Here is a 26,582-nt window from a genome sequence, read left to right as displayed (position 1 = left end):
AAGGTCCCAGGTGAATCTGATCTGCAGCCAGAGCCGAGACCCTTTGTGCTCAGGTCCTAGAGATTTCTCCCGCTGTGCCCTCCTGGAAGGTGTTTGCACCAGAGGAAAGCAGGGGTTAGCCGACATTTGATCCAAACTTACAAAATGTTAGCGTAGTGACCTCTGCCTTCTTGATATGAATTACATTTCACCAGGCTTAATCCTCCTTCATTTTCAATCTGTCTTGCAAGGATGTACTATTCCTTCAGAACTAGGACTGTGTCTTATTTGCCATTTCTCACGGATGGTGCTCTGTCCCCCATCCCCACCCCCATCCTTCACCAAAACTAGCCCATTTTATTCTTAGATGTTCACAGACTCTCCTGTCCCTCTGCCATTTCCCCAATCCTTACATTAGCCGTTGACATCTCTTGACCTTGGGACGCCTTCTTAACGGCCCTGCCCTGTGTTGCCCTTTGAAAGCCCTTTGAAACTGTCCTCCACACCACATCGGCACGATCCACCAAATCCACAATCTAGCTGTTTTACGAACATACTTCTGCCTTCCCTTGCTTCCCCATCACACGTAGAATGTAGCTCCTGCCCTGGAAGGCCTCCCGCATCCTGCCCCTGCTCTCCTTCCAGCCTTGGATCCCACATGTCATGCCCCATGCGTAACAGCCACACCAACGTGTAGTGGGGCCCTGAGTACAGAAGGGCCAGGCCTCCATCTTTGGCCGGCATGGGATTGGCAATGGCGAGAAGACCATGGGCAGGCAGTGAACCCAATCACAGTGGCTCTTTCTCCTCTCCGTTTCCTCATAACTAGAGTAGGGATGATGAAATCTATCCCTCCCACCACCATCTCAGGAGGAGAATCCAGCGAGATGATCACGAGGGAGTCCTTGGACAACCATGAGGTGCTCAACACATCTAAGAGCTTCTACAAGGACATGAAGAAATAAGTGTTACATGGGAGTTCACGGGGCCCTCTGGGAGTCATTCGCACGAAACACTGTGCGCGTGCTGGTGAGCAGGGCAAGCATGTTGGTGGCGACACTGGCTTCTGCCCTTCGTGTTTTCATAAAGAGAATCGGGTGAAGGAAATGTCTTGGAAAAGACAATCTTCCTACACTCCCCCGAAATAACTTCAGTGGAAACAATTGTGGTACCGTCCACTGCGCAGTTATTGTTCCAATCTACCGCAACATGGGAAAAATCTCCCGGCATTTCCAACTCAACTGGGAATCAGCTTGACTTCCAGAGGCCTGGAAACAAAGGGATTGTGCACAAGGGCTGCTCTGGGTCTTCATGGCCTACTGGAGCTGAGGACAATCCCAGGGCTTGTGTACAGCTTAGCTTTTCCTCTCCACTTCCCTTTGGGAGTCATGTTTGCTAGAGACTTTTGTATTTTCCCATAGATAACTTTTGGGGGTCATGACCAAAAGGCTTTATTACAACAATACTTGAGATTCTAGATTTCCTTCCAGTCAGTTCTATAACACAGCATGGAGATTTGAGACCTCAGAATGCTCTCTTGCCCACACCCACCAAACGGAATCAGAATAGAATAGAATAGAATAGAATAGAATAGAATAGAATAGAATTCCCTCCTTTGAAAGGTCTTCCTTGGTGCTCTATTCTTCTACCTTCTCAAAGGCTCTGTCTTCCAGACGTGGTTAGAACCTCCTGTCTGCTCATCCTGTCTCCCCGCTGTTTCTTATACTAATCTGTCCTTTTCAAAGAAACTGTCAGAGCACCTTTGCCCAGTGCCTTCTCCTGTTACCTCCCTCCTTGACTCAAAAGGCAACATGTAGCTCCCCAGTGCCCCATGAGACAAAACCAGGAGCCCTCTCCTGGGCACCCACAGTTCCTGGAATCTTCCTTTATGACCCCACCCATGCTGATCACCCACCAGCCCTTCATTGCTGCCCCCACTTGACCAAGATCAACCTGACTTTCCTGTCATTTTATCCTTTTAAAAATCTCAAGCGTGTTAAATGTGTAACTAAGTGTGATTTGATTTTCTTTTGTAAAAAAAAAAAAAAAAAAAACGCATTTTGACTTCTTCCTGCTGGCTCTCCCTTCCAGAAGACCAGTCTCCTCTTGCCTCTGTATGTGGAGTCCTCCCCACCACCTCTCTGCCTCTAATTCTCCCATCCTTTAGAATCCTTCCTCTCTTCCTTCCTCTAAGAAGTGTTCCCTGATTACTGTGTAGGGACATTCTAGAGCCTTCTCTTTCTCAGAACATGGTACCTTAGAACAGCCCTTCTGACATCTGAATGAGCTTGCAGGTACCAGGCTGAAGCAGTTCCTACACAGATTCTGACTCTGTGGAACAGGGCTGAATTCCTGCATCCCTAACCAGCTCCCAGGAGATGCTGAGGGTGCTGGACCATGGGCCGCATCAGAGCAGCAGGATCTTACAACCATGGTTCCCGATTTTGTGGCACGTTGGAATCACCTGAGAATTTTAAAAGAGACGCATGCCAGTCTTCCACCCTTAGACATTCTGATTTTATTGGCATAGGATGCAACACAGGCATTGAGATTTTTCAAATCTTCCCAGGTGATTGCAGGGTACACTCATGTTGGAACAACTGCCTCATCAGATAGTGTGAATATAGCTAAGCCTTGTGTATATTTCATCTGTGCTGACCTTATCTCCCTGCCTTAGACCACAGTCCCTTTTAAGGCAGGACATGGTCCCCCCCCCCCTTTTTTTTAATGAGGCGTGATTGATTGGCTGGTGATTAACTATTAGGCTGTTTGCACTTTTTGATGATAAACCAGTGTTCACAGAGCATATATTGCCAGTAGAGAACCATACTAGACGTCAAAAGGGAGACAAAGGAGATAGTCTTGGATTTTGCCAGAGCGTGGTGAAATCCACACACGGTGCCAGCCTTGGCTGAGGGGGACTGCCTGTGTGACATGGTGTCCAGGGCTCTGGACATGTTTCCTCCTCATCCCCACCCCTTAGGAGAAAAAAACCAACAATACCTGCCTGGCTCATTTATTCCTAAAACACTACCACTCCTTTTTTTCTTCCCTTTTGACCTAAGGCTGTGGTTCTCAACTTGACCACCCTTAGAATCACCTAAAGAGCTTTTAAAATCTCCCCTGCCTGGGCTGCAGCCCAGACCACCTGCCTCGAGGCTCCTCAGAGACGCCTGGCCACTCAGGGATGTTTCGAAGCTCCCCTGGGGCTGTCAGTGAGTTGCTCTGGGCTGAGAGCCACCGGACCTTAGCTTTTTATTGATTGAAATGTAAATAAAATCCGTTTATTCTCCTCTCAGGGGATTGAGATTATCAGGGCCTTCCCTGAAGACAGGTTCAAATAGCAGTAAAGGGAGACTATGAGGAACCCGGGTGTCTGTCAAGCTCAAGAAATCACCACTGGGGCGGGGTGGGGGGAAAGGCCCAGAGGGAGGACAAAGTGCTGCAAAATACACTTGGCCTCCAAGAATTCTTTAGTGCAGGGGTCAGCAAGTGACAGCTTATGGGCCAAATCTGGCCCACCACCTATTTTTATAAATAAAGTTTTATTAGAACACAGCTATGCTCCTATGGCTTCTTCTGCTGTACAATGACAGTTGAGACCACATGGCATGCAGATTCTAAAATATTTACTATCTGGCTCTTTTTTTTTTTTTTTTAAGATTTTGTTTATTTATTTGTGAGAGAGAGGGCAAAAAAGCACAAGCAGGGAGAGCAGCAGGCAGAGCAGGGAGCCTGATGTGGGGCTCGATCCCAGGACCCTGGGATCATGACCCGAGCTGAAGGCAGACACTAACTGACTGAGCCACCCAGGCGTCCCTATCTGGCTCTTTATAGAAAACGTTTACCCACTCCTCTTCTGGGGGGTTGACCCTGCACAGACTCCCTAGCCGCAATTTGTGCATCAACACACACGCTCAGAATTTTTAATACCGCTTCTTTGTCTATTTTTACGCTCAGAATTTTTTTTTTAATTTATTTATTTGGCAGACAGAGATCACAAGAGGCAGAGAAGCAGGCAGAGAGAGAGGAGGAGGCAGGCTTCCTGCCGAGCAGAGAGCCTGATACGGGGCTTAATCCCAGGACCCTGAGATCATGACCCGAGCTGAAGGCAGAGGCTTTAACCCACTGAGCCACCCAGGTGCCCCTAAGCTCGGAATTTTTAAAACCGCTTCTTTGTCATTTTTTAGTTACTTTTTAAAATAGAACAGAGCGTCCCGATAGATGTTTGAGACTAAGTCCTGGTCGGGATAAGGTATGGCTGTCACTCAGCCTGGAGGAGCAGACTGCCACCCTCTGGCCCCAAGAAGCCTCATTGCGTTTCCCCCCACGTGCTGCGGCGATGTCACCGTCCTCCTTATGGGCTGCAAAATGGGAAGACTGGGAGGCCCCCCCCATCAGAACCTGATCGATGGTAGGAGGTTAGAAAGGTACCCAGGGACGATGGAGTCAGGAGAGGAGCTATAGGAAGCAAAGACCGCAGATGGAAAGAGGTGGCAGGGATGGGCGCTGTGCTTGACCAGCGCGGGAGGGTGTCAGGAAGTGCCCAGAGCCTGCACTTCCAAGTCCTGTGTCCAGGCTGTCCTGTTCCCTTCCATTCCTTCTTGAGCCACTGCTGTGCCCCTGAAAGTAGGTCACATCACTGTCTGCTACAGAGACATGGAGGGAAATAGACACCAACTAGGTCATCGTAGCTGCTGGGGCCTGGTGAGCCGGCCGAGACCAACCGCTACCAGATTGAAGACAACCCGAAAAGACTCTTTGATGTGGCAGGGAATCCTGAATGGCCACATCCACACCACAAAAGGTCAGCCCTGCTTTCTGGGAATGGAACAAGTAATTGAATTTCTGAAATGGTACATTTCCTGTAGACAGAGAGAGGTACAGCCCATGTCCTTAAAGTATTCCGTTACAAAATTAATAAGTTGAAGGCGGTTATTTCTTTTACCAAAGATATTTGCGATAGGACTAATGATTTCCAACTCCAGTTAAAGCAGAGTTGCGCGCAGGAAGTTCTTACAAGCACACAGCTTTGAAGGAATTCCTCTTTATCTACTCATGTCCCATCTTTCTTCCTCATTGGAAACATTCGCCAGAATAAGAGCGTGTTACTTCTAGTTTTCAGGTTGGACAACACACAGGTCGGGATCCGTTATTTTCCCATGGTGCTCATCACATGAATATTAAGCTTGGCACCTTAGCTGTTAGTTTTAACATGGAAGGAGGGAAAAGGAGGAAGCAAGGTACCCCTGCATAGATCAAATATGGCAACCCTGGGAATGTATACTTTTGACACTGCCAACTGTCCACAGTGCGAATCCAAGGGAAACCGTGAGTGGGCTAACCTTTTACTTGGCTTGTTGTAAATCACGCTTATCATTTGTCCATTCGTTTTCTCATTCTACCAACAATGGTCGTGGAGTACCTGCTATGTGACAGTCGCCGTGCAAAGTGCATTGTGGTGGAAACCAGGGGTCCATTGCCCAAGAGATGCAACCCCAGCAAATTCTGGGTTGGTGCGTGCTATGGTTGGTGCTGGGTCTTTGATCCACCGCTCTCCTGGGCACTGTGTAAGGTTCCATCCTGGGCCTGAGTTAATGTACCTGCTCTACTGCGCATTGCTTTGGGTCTGGTATTTAATTGAATCCAACCTCCCTTACCTCTCCTGTCGAGAATGGATAATAAGAGTACCACCCTCTCTGATGTGAGGTTTAAATTAATTGATACGTGTAAAACTCTGCTCCGTGCCCGCTCCGTAAGTGATAGAAGCTCTTGTTATCCTTATCACAGCTCACAATCCTTGCAGACATAATTTAGTTCCTTCTTTGGTAAGGAGACCTTCTGAATACCTTCCAGGGAAACGGAATTGCTCACTCAGTGGAAGGGAGTGTATTTATGGGGCAGGACTGGAGGGGAAGGAAAGCCTTTGCAGGCTAGCTTCCCCCCATTGTTGGGCTAGCTTATCCGTACGGGACTCAGCTCAGGGATGCCCTAGCCTCACCTTGCCATCTTCTTTGTCATCTCTGGCTGCCCAAGGTGGCCTAGGAGGTAGCCTAGAGAAGCTACTACAAACAGACAAGGAGTGCACAGGCAGTGTTTCCGCGTAGACAAGCTGCCTTGACCTCTTCCCCAGCTCTCAGTGTTCTCAGTCTAGTGGAAGAGTCTCACTGAGCGTGGGCAACATGGGAGATGCTCTTTGGGAGGTCAGACTTTGACAGGGAAGGCAGGACTCTGAGGAGTCTCCTAGCCTTTGCCTACTCTGTGGTCCCAGCCATGACCCGGAATTCCAACTCCATCCCCCCACCCCCCAACCAAGTGCTTCACACCAAGCAAAGAGCATAGACCCAGGGCAGGGAACAGGGGCCAAATGCTGTTTTGGAATCAGTGACTGTAGCCCAGGAGGGGCCTTTGGGTGGGACCTTCCTTATGGGTGCCTGACCCCTGGTCCCAGTTGGAGCCAGCCCACCTTCCAACAGGAGCCTTGTTTTGAGTCCCTGCAGAGACCATGCTTACCTTCTTGGACCCTGAAGCTTATTCGTCCCTCTACCCAACAGGATGAACCCTTGGTACCTTCTTCCTGGCTCCTGTTCCTTGTGTGACTTCTCCAGACCATGTTCATCCCCTTTTGGGTCCTGACCCCTCTCAGCCTATCTGGCCTCAGCTCTGTAGACCAAGAATACTTTTGGACCCTTCTCTTTGCAGGCTGGTCTGGGCACAAGCAAATCCCATGTGGGTTGAGTAAACCTGTATCCAAAGACTGGCCAGGTGTGTACCCATGTGTCCTCTCATTGGACTTCCAGCACCTCATTCAATCCTCACAACGGAAGGTTTGCTTAAGTTCTCCGTTTTAGAGCAGAGGAGACCACGGCCCAGAGAAGGGAAGGGAGCAGACCTACTGCCTGGCCCGACTGGCCTCTGGCCTTGCGCACAGGGTAGACTTGGCAGAAGTGGGACGCTTGTTACAACCTAGGGGGCCTGTGGAGTCAAGTGGTGGGCACCAAACATCCTCAGTGTCATTGTCACTGTGCAGGCCAGCAAATAGCCACCTTGATTCTCAGAGGGCTTACAGTCTAACTGAAGACTGGGGGGATCCAGGTCTTCAGATCTCCTGCATTTAATGGAAGGAGAATTGCAATGATGGATGGAGGGCTGAGGGAGCCGTGGAGCGTCATAACTGCTTACGACCAGGAGACATTCCTCAGTTGAGGGCCGTGGTCTCTAGGCCCTGGGTCACCTGTGAATGCTGCCCTCCCACAGAGGAGAGAAAGGGGGTGGCCCAACTCTGGTCCATCCAGGGCCATGGGACATCTTAACTTTTCATCCAACCAGTAATTATGGAGGACCACAGTATCTATCACTGTGGGGCATGCAGAAGTGAAGGAACCATGACCCCGACCCCTCAGCTCCTGAAAGTTCGTAACGTGGTTGGGGAGACAAGCTAAGAAGCAACCACCTAGCTCATTTAGATACCAGGATGGAGTGCTGAGAAGTTTACCCAATGTGCCGTGTGACCAAGTGGATCAATTCTCATGAGAACCAGGATTGGTTCTTTTATGGGCATTAACGCCAATGGCAAAGTCTGGACAATATTGTAGGGGTGAACAGAAGTGGGGAAGATGTGGCAGGCAGAGGGAAAATCCTGGTTCCAGAATGTGTGGTGCAAGGGTAGGGCAGCAGCTACATGGGGGCAGGGGTGGGGGTGGACACACCTTAAAGATCTGGGAAACAGTCTCCCTCCAACCCCAGGGCTGGGTCTCCTGGCCCCCGGCCCAGGGCACCTTCTGATGCATTACCATAAACAGAAGCTTAAAGCCAGTTCTCAGGACCAGCAGTGTGGTGTGCAGATGGGGAGGTGGGGAATAGTGATTAAAGCTTTTCCTCCAGGTAGGCTTCTGATCTGACACAGGAGCATGGGCAGTGGGGGCAGAAAGAATTGCTTCCTCCGTGGAAGTGATTTGGTCGGAAAAGCTGTGGTTCTGCCAGGAGTCCTGGCCATGCCCTTAAATCCTGGCCCTCGAGGCAGCCACCCAGGCCCACAGCCCCGAAGCCAATCCCGTGGGCCCAGCTTGTGCACACTGACCTTCCTGGTTATGCCGGGAGTGCTCAGAGCCCGGAGCTGGGTGGCTCTGCAGGCCAGCTCTCCACTCCTACTAAAGGGCCACACTCTGGTCAATGTCGCCTTCTCAAAAAAGAAAGGAGGGAGGGAGCAGGGATCTCATCCTTGTAAACCTCATGGATAAAGCGGACAGCAAGTGCAACAGCTTTCCCTTCTGTTTCTGCAGCTGGGCCACCCGGCAGATGGGCATTGCCCTTCTGAGATACACCACCTCGGGAGGGCTGCGGGGAGGGCCTGGCGCTTGGCTGGGGAGGCACTTTGCTATGTTCCGGGGAGGCGGCTTCAGTGTTTGGAGCTGCTGGCAGTGGAGGGCTGTGTGCTCGTAGGCCAGTGGTACTCACCAAGCTAACTGCATCGTATCAGTGACCCAAGGAGGGTAGCACAGGGCCCAGGATGGGGAGGGACAGTCAGTGAGCAAATGACCAAAAAAAGACAAAAACCCGCATTTGCTTCCAAAATAAAACCAAGTAAAAACTGATGGTGGCTTGATTAAATGCATTAGCAGGAAGGGAAAGGGCTTGGATTACATGAGTACTTGCCTTTCACACCCCGGAGGGAGTGATCGCTGCTGTGGTCCTTGACCTAGGCTGACACAGGTAAGCCAGAGGTCTTCCCACGGCCCTTTGGCAAAAGGAGAAAAATGCTAAGTTCACAGTTTCCTTGGAGATTGAGGTCAGGTGAAAATGATCACATTTGTGCAGAATCGTTCTTGAAAACCCCTTAAATGGCCCGTGAACTTGAGAACACTTGGTCCGGAGTATGTACCCTGGGCGATAATTGTGTACATATAAATGTATCCTGTGTGGTCTGCTACAAAGAGGGCATGAGCCCCATAGGGTATTTTCATTTTATTTCTAAGTACATGTAGATGAACTTGAGCGAGGTAGGCAACACCTGCCTGGGACCCTGTGTAAAAGGTGGTCTGTAGGATGGTGTCATGCTTTGCACACAGTGGAGGCCGATCTGAGTAGAGGACCACCTTCTATTTAAAGTCCTGTCCTTTGTGAAATGAAGGTTATGGTAGATGGAACGTCCTCAGGCATAGGGAAACGTAACAACTCCCCATTTTTAAATTTAAATTTTACTGGTTATAAATTTGAAAAGGCTGGGAACTACTAATCTAAGCCTACTACTTTATTTAAATTAAAGAAACTCTTAAGCTTTGTATGTTGAAGACTAACAAACTCTTAAGCTTTGTATGTTGAAGACTAACAAACTCTTAAGCTTTGTATGTTGAAGACTAAACAGAAGGAGAGTCAACTCTTTCATTTTTTTTCTCCCGTAGCGAACATCGGTCTCAGTTTTGGCTCTGTCTCCGTCTGTCCACCTAGTCATTCTGGCTGGGCTCCAATGTCACTTTCTTAGACCTTTTCTTATCCTCCGGTTGAAAGCATTGCCTTCTTCTTCCTTTTTGTTGTTTCTTTTTGTTCCAGTTCACCGGTCTCTGTTTAAGTGATCTTTTTCTTTTTAGCTGCATCCTGTTGGCTCTCCCCTTCCCCTTGTGGGATGGAAGCCCTGATCTGCAGTTCAGTCCACTGTTGGGTTCGAGGGAGTGTCGCAGGAGTGAATGAAAGCCCGGTGGTTCCTGAGGGGGGGGGGCACATTTTGGCCTCTCGCACCCCGCACCAGTGCCAGTGCTACCCTTGCAGGTGCTCCACAGCCTGAGCGTAGAAGCCAGTCCCTCCACACCCTCTCCCTGCACTCGCTCCTCGTCTCACGTGGCTCGACCTCTTCAGTGGCCTGCGAGCTGCCCGCTGCCCTCTGGCCTGGCCAAGCTGAATTGACTCGGTGTTTCACTCACCACTTCTCTTGTGAGAGGTGGGCGTTGACTGTCTACATGGAGGAGGCTGAGGCTACAGCAAGCTGCACTTCTGTCCCCTGAGAATGTTCTGGACGCAGCCAGGTGGCTCAGGAAGCGGTTGGTGAGGGGACCCCGTGCCCACATTCTAGGATGGCATCCCTGGGGGTTTGAGCTGCTGCTTCCCGGCAGGCGCATGAGGGACATGGGTGGAAATACTGAGGAGGCCTCAGGGCTGGGGGCGGCTTTCCTGGCACAAGGGTTTGGGGTGCAGATGGTGACATCTCACTAGCACAGACTGTGCCAAAGAAAAGAAGAGGGTGAGGGGCATCTCAGCATCACTGCTAGAGGTCATTTGGTCAGGAGATCCCGCCACACGGCCCGCAGGTGCCCTCACACTTACCGACCCCTGACTACTCCCAGTTTGCTTATTGAGCTGTACCAGAGATCATTCAGGAAAAGCAAGAACAAAGCCATTAATTAATGCCTGCTTCCTGGCAACCTGCACCAAGGCTGCCATCTTTCTTAGTCTGCTTCCGGTAACTCAGAGGGTAGCCTCAGGCACCCCTTCCTCCGGGAGGTCCTTGTTCCATTCCATTTCTTGCACCTCTTCCAGCCTTTGGTCTGCCATGGCTTGAAGGTGTAGCTTTTTCAGTTCACCAGGCCTCTCGGGACCCTCAGTAAATGTCCCTCCTCAGGAGAGTGGAGAGCACGTGTCTGTCCCAGTTGCATCCACATGGCTGCTGCCATGTCAGTGAGCCCCGGGAATACCACTGTGCATCCAGGACGGCCCCTGGGCTCACTTGCACAATGGAAGGCTGACAGTGGTCATGGAAAATCCGGCCTCTCGGCAACAGGTTCCTTTACATTTTACACCATAGAATGCAGAAAGAATGTTCTAACATTGTTCTGCTGTTTCTCAGTTTCTGTTCATGTTCTCACCCATTTTTTCTCTTCATTCAGAAATTGTCAAGCAAATGCCATTTGTATTTGCAATTGCCCAGTGGATTCTTCCTGACGTGGGTTCCAGTGGGAAGGGACGGGGGTGGTCATGTTTGCTTCCCATGACTTCATGGATATGATGAGATCCCATGCCGGACTGCTTAGGACTTCTTTGGTTATGAGTGATAGAAACCCACCTCAAAATATTTGAAAGATAAAAAGGGGAAATTTATTGGCTCACGAAATCAAAGGAAGTCATGACTAAAGAGGCAATTATTTTCATCTTCATTTTCCCCCAGAAGGAGGAGAGAGAGGGCCCCCGCTGTGGCAACAGAGCCGGGACCCAGGTTGTGTGATGGGTGTGTGAGACATCAGTCAGGAAGGACTCCTTTGGTTTTTATGGTGAGAAACCCAACTTGAACGAAAAGGGAGGGGTGGGTTCCCCATGAGGGCTCGCTTCCCCATGGCAGCGAGCTAGTCTCTGTGACTGCCCTACCATGCAGCACAGACCCCCAGGTCATGGGCTCACCCTGAAGACTGACACAGGCAAAATGTTCACAGGCAATTCTGGCGGGTCCCAGAGAACCTAAGTTCAGCTCCTCCTCTAAAAGAATGTCCAGTTCTCGTGGAGCCAGCCACAATAGGCAAGCGACAGCACTTTTTCAGAGTGAGTGGAGTCTAGGGTCTACGTTCCAGGATGTGAGTGGAATTGTAAGCAGGGGTGAATGCTGGTGGTTCAGCCTCTTGGTCTCATCCCTGTCTACATTTATCTGTGTTTTTTACATGGGGGTTCCACCTAAGGTCTTGTTTTTTTATTTTTTTATCTTTTTTTAAAGTCTCTACTGCTTAAAAAAATAAATTAAAAGAAAAGAAAACCACAAATTTAAACACAGGGAAACCTGTCTACCCCTCACCTTTCTTTCTAGAACAGGTCAGCCTCTCTGAATAGCTGTGCAGCCTAGAGATTTCAGGAATTTTAGAAACATTACCTGTTTATTTCACTGGACGTGACCCACACATCCTGCCCACGTGCCCACAGTAAGACCTTGGTAGGATAACTTCTTAGAAGCTTTGAAAAAACATGACTCCCTGCAGGAGGAAGCCTCTGCTATTGAGACAAGCTCTTGTCAGGGAGCTGTACATGGCATTTTTATGGTCCATTAAGTTGCCAAGTGCTGTAGCTGCTTTGTACTATTCACCCTCGGGATATCTCCCCAAGTTGGGCTGGACATGGGGGAGCCTGGGGAGGCCTGAGCCGGCTTAGCAAAAGACTCTGTCCTGCCTCTTCAGGGCTCCAGCTCCCTTGGCTTGCCCAGTGGGCACAGCAGAACCAATGTCCTGTCTTTCTTCTGCCAGACTACCGATAAGGCCCTCCACCTGAATCTTCTGGTATCTTTTGGAGAGAAGGAACCTTTAGTTCCCATGTACTTATTCGCATTCTTGCAAGCGACAGGAGCCTAGTAGGGCTGATCAACATGCATGCTCAGGAAGGAGAGGAGAGGGATCGTGGTCTCCAAGAGGCCCGGGTGGAGAGTCGACATCCAGGTGTGATGGGAGCAGACAGGTGTGTCACTGGACAGAGCAGGGTGGGAGCGCACGTCTACCTCGTCAGAAAAGTGAAGATGCCTCGCCACGTGAAACGCCCCCAGCTCCCCTGCTTCCCAGTAAAGGCCACACGGTGCTGTTTATCCAGATCTTCTGCAATCTGGGGGATGCTTTACACACTAGGAGGAAGACTCTCTTGTATTTGTGTAATCCTCTCCCTCTGCAAAGCGCTGAAGTGTGAGCAGAAGATAACAGACATGTGAGACTGTTCGGCTTGGATGATTTCTATCAGGCTCAGGTCTGGGATTAGTAGATACAGGTCAAAGGTCACGGGAATATTAGGAAAATCTCCCTGAGGGGAAAGTGGGCACAGGGTTCCATGAAATTGTACGTCTTTCCAGCTTCCCTGCCTTTCCCATCTTGGTGGTCCCTGCAGGTGTACCCAATGGTGGGGCTGGGCCAGGAGGTGGGGAAACCCTGCCTACTTTGGGGATTTGGGTCTCCTCAGACAAACCAAAAGCACTGGGAAGTAGGGGACTGGGAAGGGTCTCAGGCTGTTGGTTGGATGAGGGGCCAGAAGACCCCAGCACAGAGCCTGGTCCTCTACCCCTGGAGCTGCATGACCCTATGCGTTATGGCCCCAAAGGCCTGGAGTGGACAGGTGTGGGGTTAGTAGCACTCGCCCACCAGGGAGTATCAGATGGCCTTAGGACCACCCACGTCAGACAGGGCCCTGGAGAACCGCATGAAAGGAACAAGCTGCTACTGTGGAGGGAGCACATGGGGAGGCCCTGAGGCGAGCCTCGTGCTGTGGGCCTGCAGCTGGGATCATGCTGTGGGATCTGGTTGGGAGAGCCAGGAGCGTCCTCGTGTTCTAGGCCCACCATCACAAAGTATGCCAACTGGGGGACTCAAAGAACAGACATTGATTGTCCCCCAGTTCTGGAGCTAGAAGTCTGGGATGGAGGGGTCTGTAGGGCCAGTGTTCCTTCTGAAGACTCTGGAGAAGAATCCTTTCTTGCCTCTAGCTTCTGGTGGCCACCAGAAGTCCTTTGTGTCCTTTGGCTCAAGCTTGTGTTGGTCCAGCACCGCCGGCGTCTTCCCATCGCCTTCTCCCTCTGTGTGTCCTCTTTCTCTATAGCCAAATTTCTTTCTTCTTCTAAGGACACCAGGCATTGGGTTTTCTCCACTGGATCATATGTGCAAAGACCCTATTTCCAAACAAGGTCATGTTCATAGCTCTGCAGGGTAGGACTCCAACTAATCTTATTGAGGCACAGAACTGTACCTGTTCCAGGAGGTGAAGAGGACGACAGAGATGGCCCCAAACTAGACACTGGTCAGGAGCACCAGTGCTGGCCCTCAGAATGCTCTGGTCCTTCCCTGTCTGCCCACAGCGCCAAGCGCATCTCCACACGCTCCCGTGACGCTCGCATCATTGGCCAGCAGATGGAGGCGGTAACACACCTTCTCGTGAGCATCTCTCAAACTCCTTAGGACTCAGCCCAGGTTCTAGCTCCGTGGCAAGGGCTTCTCTGACCCTTCTCCTAAGGAGGGTCCTCGTTCCTTCTTCGGCTGCCCGAGGCGTCTCTGTTCAGTGTCTCCGTGGCCCATGGCATCCGTCAGCTTACTCCTTTGTGTTCCCTGACCTCCAGGGCTGGAGCTGGGTCTGTTCATTCTGGTTTTCTCCCTCTGAGGCACCTGGCACAGGGGAGGCCTTTAGCGCTGGCTGCGTGAGAAAGGACCATGGATGGACGTACAGGTGGGTGGGTAGAAGGACAGAGGCGGAGTAACAGGAGTCTCCCCTGACCATCCCCACCCCCGCTGGTGCATCCCCTTGCCAGCCTGCTCTGCTCCGTAGCGTTTTCGTCAATTATCACAGCATCTGCTTATCTGACCGTTGTCTCTCTGCTTTCGCTAGAATGTGCGCTCTATACAAACAAGCATTTTGCCTATTTCTGTTTTACTTCTGTATGTGCGGTGCCTAAAATGGCCATTTTTGTAGGCCAAGGTGAATGGAAGAGCGGGTGGGTTGTGGGGGCGTGGGAGTGGGGAGCCTAGGGGGAGCATGTCACTGTGATCACAGAGTCAGTGGGTCACAGAGCCGCCGGAGCAGAGCCATCTCTGTGCAGGCTCCTTGCTCGGTGAGCTCGTTGGCCCTCGCTCATGGCACTCTCCCCCCAGGGACAAGGCCCTTGCACTCCCAGTGTGGGGCCTGCCACTCTGCTGGGCTTGCCTTTACTGCTATAGAAATACTGCCCCCGGGTTGTAAGGACCCGCCTCAGCCTGCCCTGGGATGGGCGGACTTCACAAAACGTGTTTCTGCAACTAGAGCCATCAGGGACTGGCCTGCAGAGCTGCGTCTTAACGTTGCTGACCCCCGAGTCAGGTGTGTGTGTGTGTGTGTATGTGTGTGTGTATGTGTGTGTGTTGCACGTGTATTCAGCCAGTGCAGCATGCAGTAGGAGTATTACCTTCCCTCTGTCCCTGGAGAGGTTGGTTTATATAATCTACTTGTCTCCCAGGCCCATTTAGTGAGCAAAAGTGGTCAGAGGTTGGTGGGGAGGGTAGGCTGCAGCCAGGTCTCAGAGAGGCGGGAAGAAGGGTTCTGAGCAGAGAAGTGGATGAAGACCAGGCATCGCAGGGGGTGGTCCAGCATAGTGCTACGTGACGGAAGACTGAGGAGACCGGCCAGGCAGCTGGTAAACCAGAAGGCCGGTGCTCTCATTTATGGAGTTGGGGGCGCCCTCCCACCTGGACCGACGTTACCTGGACTGACATCCGTAGGGGCCTCTTTCAAAGCATGGAGTGGAAGAATTTGTTAAGCCAAGAATTACAGTGAAGGCCACTCTCTGCTCTTAGAGGGTAATCCCAACAAGGCTGATAAATTTCTCATTCTCCACTCGAGGGATAGATTCTAAAAAGCAGGGAGGGATCTCTGGTGTAAAGCCAAAGCCCCATCTCCCCTGGCCAGGCCTGGAGATACCAGTACATGCTCCTTTCTGGATTCTCATTAGTCACACTGGTCGTTGGGTGCCTCTTGCCTAGGATGTGCTGCCCTTTGCCACCCTGGCTTATGTAAAATGTTTTAAGGCTGCTGCTTCCTGGAGAGTGATTGAGTGAGAAAGGAACACTTTCCATTGAGGCTGGATCTTCTTTCTTCTTTCTTCTAACACTTGGGGTCCCCTCTACCCGGAATATACTGCCCCCAGATTTTCTTCCCACCTTTTTAAATTGAGACATGATTCACGTTGCCATGAAACTCACCCTTTGAAGGCGTATGGTTAGTTGTTTTTTAGTATATTCACAAGGTCGTGCAACCATCTAATTCCAGAATATTTCCCTCACCCAAAAAGAAACCCAGTACTCATTATCAGTCACCCCCCGACTTCCTCCCTCTCCCCAGCCCCTGCCCACCACTCATCTGCTTTCTGTCTGCCGATGTGCCTATTCTGGACATTTTGTAAAGATGAGATTGTACAGTGCGTAGTCTTCGGTGACTAGCTTCTTTGCCGGAGCGCAATGATTCTAAGGTTCACCCACATCATCACATGTATCAGAACTTCCTTCCTTTTGGGATACCTGGTGACTCCACTGATTAAGCAGCCGACTCTTGGTTTCAGCTCAGGTTGTGATCTCAGGGTCACGGGATCAAATCCCACATCGGGCTCTATGCTCAGCAGGTCTCTGCTTGAGGATTCTCTCTCTCCGTTTACCACCAGTCTCTCTCAATCTCTCTCTCTCTCTCTCTCTCTCAAATAAATAAATAAGTCTTAAAAAAAAAATAAAGGAACTCCTTCCATAGCCATATAATATTCCATTGTATGGACATACCACATTTTGCTTATCCAGCCTTCGGTTAGCGGACCCTTGGGGTGTTTCCAGTCACGGCTATTGTGAGTGAATGATGTTGACGTGAACATTTGCGTGCAGAGTAAAGAACTTCTGCCAGCCCAGATCAGCAGGCAGCTAGCCTGATGGCAGGGGTGTGGCTGAGCACAGATTTCCTCTTTCTTCATCGGCTGGCCTTGTCTTTGCCCCTGTTGACACCAAGTCACCCTCATCTTAGAAGGAGCGCGGGCAGTATCCTGAGTTGTATGTGTCTCTTGGTGTCGACCACCCGTCTGAGAGGCAGAGTGGCTGATTGCAGAAGGCCCTCCAGGGAAGCCAGTGTGAATCGTGTGCCGCGTCTCCTGCAGGAGCCCCTGAAAGTCGTGTGCAATGCACTTACTCATTCGTTCACCCAGATGCCTACAGCCTGGGGCTCCAAGTGGTCTTGAGGGTGGGACCTGTCCTCCAGCACCCCAGCCTGGATTGCTCCTGGGGAGGGAGGGCCTCAGAAGTGCAAAACTTTGTCCTTTGTCACTTCTTTAGTTGATTTCTGGCCTCCCCGTGAGGTCTGCCAGCCTCGGGCCAAAGAAGGCGCAAGCCGAACTTCTGCTTTCCGTTCCCAATCCACAGCTGGGTCACCAGCCCTCTGCTCATCCCTCTGCCTTCCCTAACCTGAGCTCCCCCATCGTCCGGCAAACCACCTCAGTCTCTGTGCCAGGACTGGGGGCGCCACCAGGAGAGGGACCAGTGCAGCCTGGCCGGTTTGGGCCCACCCGGCCCTGAGCTAAGTGTCAGGATGATGGGGAAGATGATGAAGGTGAGGGAGATGGAGAAACCCCCGGAGAGACCTACGGAGGCTTGCTCCATACCAGGCCCTAGGCTACGTTATTTTTACCCTCATCAGCTCAGCTAACCCTCACCGGGACCCGAGGAGGCTGATGCTCTTATGACAGATGTGCAAACCGAGAGCTGTCGAGGGGAGATTAGCTATCGAAGTCACACAATCATCGAAAGGGAGAGCCAGGAGCTGGCTGCTCCCCGTACAGCTGCAGAGCCCATGCTTGGACTACTGTGACCTCGTCTACATGTGCACACATATATATTGATTTGAGCGGGGAGATAGATGGATGGACACTTCATTAGAAGCCCTGAGTGGCCGGCAGGTCCGCTGGGCCACACTGAGTTTGGGGAGAGCTAGGACTGCAACTGCATTGGAGTCCCGAGGGCAGCTGCTCCTGCTATGGTGTGTGGAAGATGAGGACAGGGTGCAGGGCAGATCCCCGGACTCTGAAGCCCAGACAAGGGCGGCCTCACGTCCCAGGCTCGTGGAAGGCCCAGGGCTGCGGACAGCTCCGTCTGCCCGCCCCGAGGTGAGGTCCCAGTCCAGGCCGCCAGCTTGAAAGGGAGCCTCAGCTTCCTTCCATTGTCTGTGTGGGGCACACCCAGTGTGTTCCTGCAGTGACCCGAGGCCCGGAGGGAGGGAAGGGGCCAGCCCAGAGCTGGGTCAGGATGGGAGAGGGGAAATGAGAGGGGAAGACGTGGTGTTTTTCCTTGTTTGTGTTTTGTATTAAAGAAAAGCAAATAATATCCTTTGAGAAAAACCATTAAACAAAGCACATCCTAAGGCTGCAGAGGCCCATTGTGGCTGTCTGGAGCCCAGAGTTCATTCATGACTTTTCAGCCAGATTATTGGAGGCAAGGGACAGGGTAGGAGGCAGGGGGTGTTATGACAATGAATGTTGAAATGTGCATTCCCTCCGTAGGGAATGTGCATGGACTCCATAGGAGGTTAGGCCATGATGCATGCATAATGCTAGAGTCCCCTGTCCTCCTGAGCCTGTTGCCTGTGTCCTCCTACTGCCCCACCCTGGGAAGCTCCTTGAGACTAGCCAGAGCTGTCAACATCCAGCCCACCTTGGTTGGTGGCTATGCCCTGAGAAGGCAGCCTGATGGGACCCTCCATGGTGGAGCCTGAAACTAGAGGGCTGGTACCATAGAGGATCTGGGCCTCAGTCTACCCATCTATAAAGTGCGGATGGTTGGGCTAAAGGAACGCTCACTGACCGCTCTGCAGCACACTGGGCCCTGTCACTCCCTCTCACCCTGTGCATGTGAAGGGCCTCGTGGGCCACATGGGGGGTGACACTCCGGGTGTAGTCTGCATCAGACCTGTACACAGGTATCCCAGGCCCAAGTCAGACTACCCCCTCCCCCCAGCCCTCCAGGCCCAGGTCCCCTCCACCACTACCCTGCCCACCCCCACCCCTACAGGTTGCCCATAATGTGATGCCAGTGCTCGCACCCATGTCCCACCATAACACACTTTCCTGCTGGGGGGAGGGCGATGGTTAAGAACAGAGCTGACCATCAGCCCAGCTTCTGCAGATCATTCTGCCTGGGGCCTGGCATTGGCAGAATCAGCCCCCTGTTATAAGCAGAGGGTCCATCTCTCACCTTGACATAGGTGTGTAGTTGTACCGATGACAGCGTACAAAAGACCATTCTTGGGATATTCCCCAGTTTAAAGTGTAAGAGAGATGTATTGAAGTATTTCTTGTTTCTCCTAAACAGTCCCCAGGAGTATGAGGAATAAGGGTCTTGGGGCGGATTTGGATGGGCCATCCTGGACCAGGGTGAGGCAGCCGGGGTCCTAGCACACTGCATCTCCATGACACTCAGGGTTTGCAAGGCGCTGCATCTCCTTGGTCCCCTCGACAGCCCAGAGAAGATCCTGACATCCCCAGTGTGTCAGGAAACACAGAGAAGTCATGAGCATTCAAAAAGTAACTTGTCCTTGGTCATGCGGTCATGAATCCGGGATCTGGCCCCAACTCCGTCGCTAATTCTCCGCAAGACTTTGAGCGGGTTCATTCATCCCTCTGGCCCTGAGCGTTGTCATCTGGAATTTGCGTGACTGGATATAACACATTCTGAGGTCCCCTTTGTGTCCCTACTGTTCTTCAGTCCTGTAATTCCAGCACCATTGCCTGGTGGGAAATTGACTAACACAGTTTCCATTTTTCAGTCTGGATTTGGCGGTGAGAGTCTAGTCTTTCCAAACTCCTGATTTCCTTTTGGTCATAGATGTTATCATCCATAGTTACATTTAAGAAGGTCTTTGCTCTCTTTCACAAGTTACTCACCATCCCCCTTCTTCCCACACCACACAGGGCTATCACCCGATGCCCCACGAAGTGGAGATCGCCCACACGAAGAAGTTGTTCCGACGGAGGAGAAATGACCGGAGGTAGGAGAGACTCCATCGAGAGCTTTGGGTTTTCTGTCCTTGGCCGGCTGTCTCTAGCTCCGTTGGTTCTGACCTGGGTTTTGCTTTTCCCGGGGATCCTCTGATACCCATGAGATGAAGCGATGGGGTCAGGTACCAGTTGGGAAGCGGGAGCCCCACTTCTTGGGGCTGGCCCAGGAAACAGATCCCTCCAGGAGGCCAGGGACAGGGTGCTGGTTCCACAGCTCAGGAAGAGAAAGGCTCTTTCCATTTGCAGCAAGGACAGCAGTCCTCAAGGGACTTGGTCTCAGCTGACGTGTGTTTTGAGACACGGCCTCCAGGAGGCTCTGAAGCTCACGATTCCAAGGGTATCTGTGTCTCCTGCTCTTCCCTAGTCACTGCAGGTCGTCGCTGGCTGTGCTCAGCTCTGTGGTAACAGGTGACCCGCAGATCAGCAGCCACGTGTGCACCTGCTCTCCAGTGCCTGGAGGAGCTCATTTAAACCTGGGCAGAACCCAGGGTCTCCCCATGGTTCGGCGTGCTGGGTAATAGCAAAGGGCCGGAAAAAGTGCCCCGAGGCAGTTGGGGCTCGGAGTCCCAGGAAGACCTGCCTTTGTTCCCGGGGGGACTTTCTTGCATGGAAAAGTCTTCGTGGTAGATTTCAAGTGGAAAACACCAGGTACAGAGCAACATTTGTAGTCTGTGGGCATTCGTAGTAAAGCAGGGTTAGAGTGTATTTTCTGTTTGGATATGCATCAATTATTTCTGGTTGGAAACATTTTTAAAAAAAGGAAGGAAGGGAAAGAGCAGGAAAGAGAAAAAAGGCTTCTGCTCAGGGAATTAAAATGAGACGTGTGCCTCTATAAGGAATCTCTTCTTGGATCAAAGGGATGGCCTGTGGTTTTACCTTTAACGAACAGAATATTCTTAGAGAACCAAGGGAACAGTCTAGGTGACATCCCTTCCTTGCAAAGTGGAGGTGCCTGCCCCCTTGAAATGAGGGCTGTGGCTGACTAGGGTCCCTGGGCCTCCCCTCCACACAGGGGCCCTGAACAAGGCACGTTGGGTGCTGGCCACAGCTCAGGCCGCCTGGAGGACAGGTCCCCAGGACTCCTTGTCATCAGCTGGTGGACTTAGCGGGTGAGAGGCGCTCCCAGGAGACAGGAGCCATACCACTAACTAGGAGGAAGGCCATCCTGGCTTAGGAATCAGAACCACTAGGCATGTTATGGAGCAGCAGGGAAAGGGGAAACTGAGCCAGGAGCATTGGACCAAGCCCTGGGCCAGGCTTGACCAGAATGATTGCTGTGTGGACCCCCTCAGTGCTGTGCTGCTTTGCGGAGGCTAATGCCTCGTTTCTGGGCTCCTACAGGAGGGAAGAAGTAGGGAGCACATCTCTAAAAGGGGAATGGGGCTCTCGGGCGACTGGGGAAGAGGGAGAGCAGAGGCTGGGTGTCCCTCCTCCCCTGCCCCCTACCCCGGTCCTGAGTCTGTGTCTGGAGGTGCGGGGAGTCCCCGAGCTTTGAATGTACAGTCACCCCCTGACCCAGAAGCAGTGGCAGGCTGCTGCTCTCCTTCCAGGTCAGCTACACCTTGGCTCGTGGACCTGGCCGCCTGTCTGAATGGGACCGCCCCCTGCCACCCCCGGACAGTGGTAGGCCTCCGGAAAGCAGCCACTGCCCCAAGAATATAGGAAGAGGGGTGTGACACGCACGCACGGGGAAGCTGACCTTCCGCCGGGCCACGCTTGTGTTAACAAATGCCCAGTTAGGTCAGCGCACCTCGCAGAGGATGTGGACCCGGGACAGGGTCCAAAGCGAGGCAATAAAGATGATTAAAGGGATGGAAAGTATGTCCCGGGAGGAGAGGCTAACGGGACGGGGCCAGGGAAGAGGAGGCTGCAGGGAAAGAACGGTCACGCCAATTAACTCATGAAAGATTGACACGGAGGCTAAGAGCAGCTGCGTCGCATTCAGAGGGACCCAAACCAGGGGCAGCTAGCTGGTAATGGAAGAAGACGGTGTTCAGCTAGACCCAAGATGGGCTCGGGGAAGAAATGTCTTGGTCGCTGAAGCTGGGCTGTGTGGTGCCTTGTAGCCTGGAGCAGGAAGTCTGCTTCATCTCCCCGCTCCCGCGGGAGGCCAGGCTGGGCGTGCCCTTGCTGCTTTTCGTTCCAATTGTTGAAGTCAGAGACGCATGCCCTGGAATTAGACCCTGGATGTGAATTCAGCCTCCCCCATTCACTAACTCTGTGACCTGGGCAACTTGCTGCATGCCTCTATTTCCTCTTCTGTAAAGTGGGTCTATGAAGTGGGAGGCTTGAACAATCAAATCCTTCTAAGGCCCCTAGAAACGGGCTTAGCACCGGCCCGTTCTTGAGTCCAAGGTACACAGAAAGCATCGAAAGGTGAGGGGTGAGGAGATGGCTGCAGAGGGGCTGGGCTGTCCCCTGTGATCTCTCTTAGGAGCCCAGGGAGCTTTGCGCTGCATTCCCTTCAGGGTCCACCACCCAGGCAGACAAGACAGGAGGGCCCCTCTGCTCCCACACTCCAGGGGCTGCTCCCAGGGGCCCTGTGATTAAAGTTGAACTGTGAATGTCTTCTCCTTGTTTTGCAGAAAAAGTTTAAGCTCCTGAACAGTTCCTAGGTCGTTGTCCTGAAAAATGTTCTGAAAACTTTTAAACAACTAGTAACCACTTCTTTCTTTTGGGAAATGACTCAAAGATATTTGCTGATTTCAGGCAAAACGATGCATTTCGTGATAGCAAAGTACTAACTGAGTATTTCAGGTACTCCTCAGAGCGCAGCCGCCTCGGGCGCTCTGTCCCCGGAGCCCTGCCGGCTGGAGGGGGCCCTACAGAGGTTCCCCTCCCGCCCCAATCTACCCACCCAGCAGGTGCAGAGGAGGGGGCTCCCAGAGGGCAGAGTCATGGCCATGCTGCTGACCCACTGCCTGTGTTGACCTTGAGTGAGTGCTCCCCCGCTGGGCCGAGACATTCTCTCCACCCCTCCCCACCCCACTCCATTTTGCAGAGCGAGCAAACTGATGCAACGAATGGCCCGGCAGTGTCTGTGTTCCCTGGGAAGCTGACTCTGGGTTGGAGAGGAGCGGGCAGGGCCCTTACTGAGACACATCCTTTGGAGCAATAGCTGTAGACGGGAAGGGAAAGGAGCAGGGTAGGGCAGAGGGAGAAGCTGGGCTGCAGGGCAGTCTGGCCGGGGAGTTCTGACCCTACAGGGAGGTGACTTCAGAGCTGTCCCATGATGGAGTAAAGGAGCAGGTCTTTATATCCCCACTGCCACGATCTTATGCCAGCAACTGTCATCACCCAAGGCAGTTTCCATAGAGGGTGAGAGCTGGGGGGGTGTCTGCCCCAGCACGTGCAGCAGCTGGTGCGGGGAGGAGTCCACAGTTCCTGAAAGGGAGACTGGGTGGTCCCTTACAACGAACATCCCAGTGGGAGCAGTACTTAACTCTCCTCCTGGGATTGATGGAGTGGTGCTCCGTACTACATTCTGGGCTCTGGAGCAGAGCAGGGAAGTGCCAGGCTTGGTCCCTGCTCTCTGGGGCCAGAGGGGTAGCTTGCACAACCTCTCTGGCTCCTGAAGCCACCAGAACGTGGTGTGTGACTGTGCAGCATCTGAGCGTTCAGAGAAAGGAGCCAGCAGGGGATGGCTGAGGAAGGCTTCCCGGAGGAGGTGGGCTTTGTACTAACCACGAAAGAGGATTTGGAAGGGGGTTGGGAGGAAGCGTGAAAGTTGCCACAGCTGGATAGGTGCGGGAACCAGGGATTCCTACCACCCCCCAGAAGTCACCCCCCAAATCTCCCTAGGCACAGCCCTAGAAGGGTGGAACTCGATACTGCCACCACCCCAGCTGAACTAAGTGGAAGGGAAAAGCCAGAGTTCCTGATTCCTGATGGGCCCTGGCCCAGGGTGATACAAGCCCCTGTCAACCCTCTGGAGCCCAGCCTCCTAACAGAGCAGGGCAGTGAACATAGGCACTACCGTTCCATCCCACACTGCTCTCGCAGCTGGGGACACAGGAGAGCCGTTCTCCAGATTAATCTGTTTCATTAAGTGAGGTCTCAGAACAGTTCATTGGCTGCATGTGCAAAGCAGATTTGGAAGGAAGAAGGAAAGAATGCCGTGGTCATCCAGCTAAGTGTCAGATGACCCTGCTGGGTGAGGAGCAGGAGAGCGAGCTGTCCCCACACTTCTGCACACCACGCCCTCCCTAGGTCCCCAGGTGGTGCGATCGGACCACATCCTGGACACTGCAGGATGATTGGAGCCTCCGGCCACTCTTGCTGCCTCTGTCCTATGAATGACCATGACTGTGGCTCGGTGCCCTCTAATTGTGGAACCAATTAAGAATCTCATCCCTCCTTCCCTTCCTCTGGCAGCAGGTGCCCAAACCCTCCCTGGGTGCCAGGCTCTTTCCCTAGGGGCAGAGTGTCAGCCATCAGATTTGATTTTGCAAGCTCTCTGTGACATCATCTGGGTCACTGATAAAAATGAACACGACATCTGGAATTAGGGGTGATGGATATGCAACTTGGTAAATAAACTAAAAATCCTGAATTATGTCATTTAAGAGGGTAGATTCTGTTGTATGATTTACATATCAATTAAAAATGTTTTAATGGGGGGCGCCTGGGTGACTCAGTGGGTTAAGCCTCTGCCTTCGGCTCAGGTCATGATCTCAGGGTTCTGGGATTGAGCCCCACATCGGGCTTGCTGCTCATCGGGGAGCCTGCTTCCCCCTCTCTTCTCTACCTGCCTCTCTGCCTACTTGTGAGCTCCCTCTCTCTGTCAAATAAATAAAATCTTTAAAAAAAAAAAATGTTTTAATGGATAAGTCCAGTCCCCAGACAGAATGATGCGACAAACCCCTGGAAACATTCCTTGAATCTTGATGTCTGCAGAGTTCCCTAAATGTGTCGGGCAAGTGACCCTTTCAGAAAAGGCAGTCCGTTTGGTCTGGTTTTGTGTAAATCTGTGCTAGCCATTAGTGGTGACACTGTTTCTTCCAAATCATCTGTTTGGGACTCTCTGAGAGAAAGAATAATTGTATTTTTCTGGGGTTTTTTTTTGGAAAATTGGAACTGTATGCACGCGGCCACAGTCTCTAGCACTTCATTCTCCAAGATTCCTCAGATGTGTTCCAGGGCCATTTATGACCTTAGTGCAGAGTTCTCTTTTCCTGAACAAAATTGCTCCATCCCTTGGGCAAGAAGATGAGAATTCAGAGCCCCCATCGTTTCCCACCATCCTGTCCTAGGTCCTGGGTGCTGTAGGCTTGCTCCTCAGGGTCTGCCTTTCCTGGGCCAGCACTTGTCGTCTGACAGAAGGCAAACTTCTGTTTCAGCTGCCTCCTTAATTGTACATCATCTTCCTCAGCAGCCTTGTGCTTCTGTCCTCCTTCTCACTCAGAAGATGAAAATACAATTTTAGGACCATCATCAACCGTTGGTTGGCCCACTCTTTGTCACGTCCTGATGACTACCCCATGCTTTGATGGTCATCGCTGGGTATGGGCAACCCCTCGTTCCATTCCAGAATCACTTTATCCCTCCTTCTCCTCACTTCTAGGCTCAGGGGCGAGGACCCTAGGGATGCCCTCTGCCTCCTTAACCCCCTTCCCGTAAGTCACAGTTGCTTAGGGGAGCTTGTCACTCCCTTCAGTGCCACACATGACCCCTGCAGTTGTGGAGGTTTATCCTGTAAGGATGTAAGTTCCAGCTCTTGCCAACCAGGAATGGGTCAGGAGATAACCTCGTTCAGAACCCTAGATTTAGCCATTGGCTCATTCACACAAGTTGTTAAGTTAGCCCTTTTGGAAGGAGAGTCAGTCCGTATTACCAACGGATTCCATATTTGCAAATTTGCCTACTTGCTAAAATGTGTGTGTAACCTCCGAAATCGGTATTCACAGTCCTTTCAAGGTCATTCACAGACATGCACGGGGCAGCAAGAAATTTGACTTGCCCAACAGGCACATTCCCAGCTGAGGTCAGGTCAGGAGACGCCCCACCTTTGTGTTTCAGCCCTAGACCCGCAAACAAGTGTCCTTTTCACAATTGATTTAGCACCATGATGTTCACATGTGTGTGCTTTGTGTTGGTGACTTTGCTGTTTAAAGTGCTCCCAAGTGTAGTGCTGAGGTGCTTCTACTGTTCCTAAAGGCAAGAAGGCTGTGATGTACCTTCTGGAGAAACATACACATGTTAGGTAAGTGTCATTCCCGCATGAGTTATAGATAGTCCTGGTACCGAGGACGGATTTTCAGGACCGATCGAGCACTATTGACCGTGAGTTCACCATTGATGCATCAACACTCTATATTAAGCAAGCTGCCTTTGAGCAGAAACACATAATATCAAGTTTATGGATTGATCAAATGGGGAAAATGTGGTGGCCAGGGGCTCGAAGAAACCTAACCCTGTATATCCCCTGGGAGCAACGGTTCGGTGTTCCCTAATTTGGTGTTTGCGGGACTTTGTAGAACTTTGCTCCTGTGAATCGCTCTTTAAAGCAGCGTGGGGAGGTGCTCAAGGTAAAGGAATATATTGCGAGGGATGGGATTTCAGACCTAGTGATTTATCTTGTGTGGCTGGTGGTGGTAGAGCTGGGGGCCAGAGAAGGGAGGAGCAGAAGACCCTTCCCCGCTGGGACGTCCCCTGGCTTGGGTTTCATGGAGGGGACTTCTGCTTCATTCTCCCCATCCTGGGATGTCACCATCCCTGAGCTTCACCCATCCCCCGGACTGCTTAGCACTGAAGTGACCATCATTGTCACCCTGTCATCAGGAGCCCAGGGGACAGTGCGACAGATCACGCTGCCATAGCCTGAGGTTTGTCTTTATATCCCAGCAAGGAAATTGCCCTCATTAAGTCCCTGCTAAAGATAGATAAGAAAATGGGACAGGCAGACCCCCACCTGGCAGGCAGCCCTGTCAGATTCGAAGCAACATGAGTCAGATAGGAATTATTTTTAGGCTCCTTCTCCTCCCTCCCCCACGCCCACCCCCAAGCAGGCACTCTTGGAAAGAAGAACAGCTCATTTCTTGAAACCAGATGTCCACATCCATGTCCAATGGATATGAAATTCCAGCCCTGATAGGCCTAGAGAAGACCCCAGCCT

At 51.9% G+C, this 26,582-nt stretch overlaps 1 protein-coding gene across 6 annotated transcripts in view; it reads left to right on the top strand.

The window, feature by feature from the left end:
• The window catches only part of CTIF (cap binding complex dependent translation initiation factor), a 286,875-nt gene that overhangs the window by 134,201 nt on the left and 126,092 nt on the right, over positions 1-26,582 (top strand). For all 6 annotated transcript variants that reach the window (XM_047696738.1, XM_047696737.1, XM_047696734.1 and 3 more), the window contains one exon: positions 19,382-19,458. In XM_047696738.1, coding sequence (XP_047552694.1) covers positions 19,382-19,458 — 77 coding nt within the window. The remainder of the gene's footprint in view (positions 1-19,381; positions 19,459-26,582) is intronic.

Source organism: Lutra lutra, chromosome 12 (genome assembly GCF_902655055.1).
Source record: "Lutra lutra chromosome 12, mLutLut1.2, whole genome shotgun sequence".
NCBI classification, from domain to species: Eukaryota; Metazoa; Chordata; class Mammalia; order Carnivora; family Mustelidae; genus Lutra; species Lutra lutra.
The sequence above is the reverse complement of the archived record's forward strand: the minus strand, read 5'-3'. Positions and strand labels throughout refer to the sequence as shown.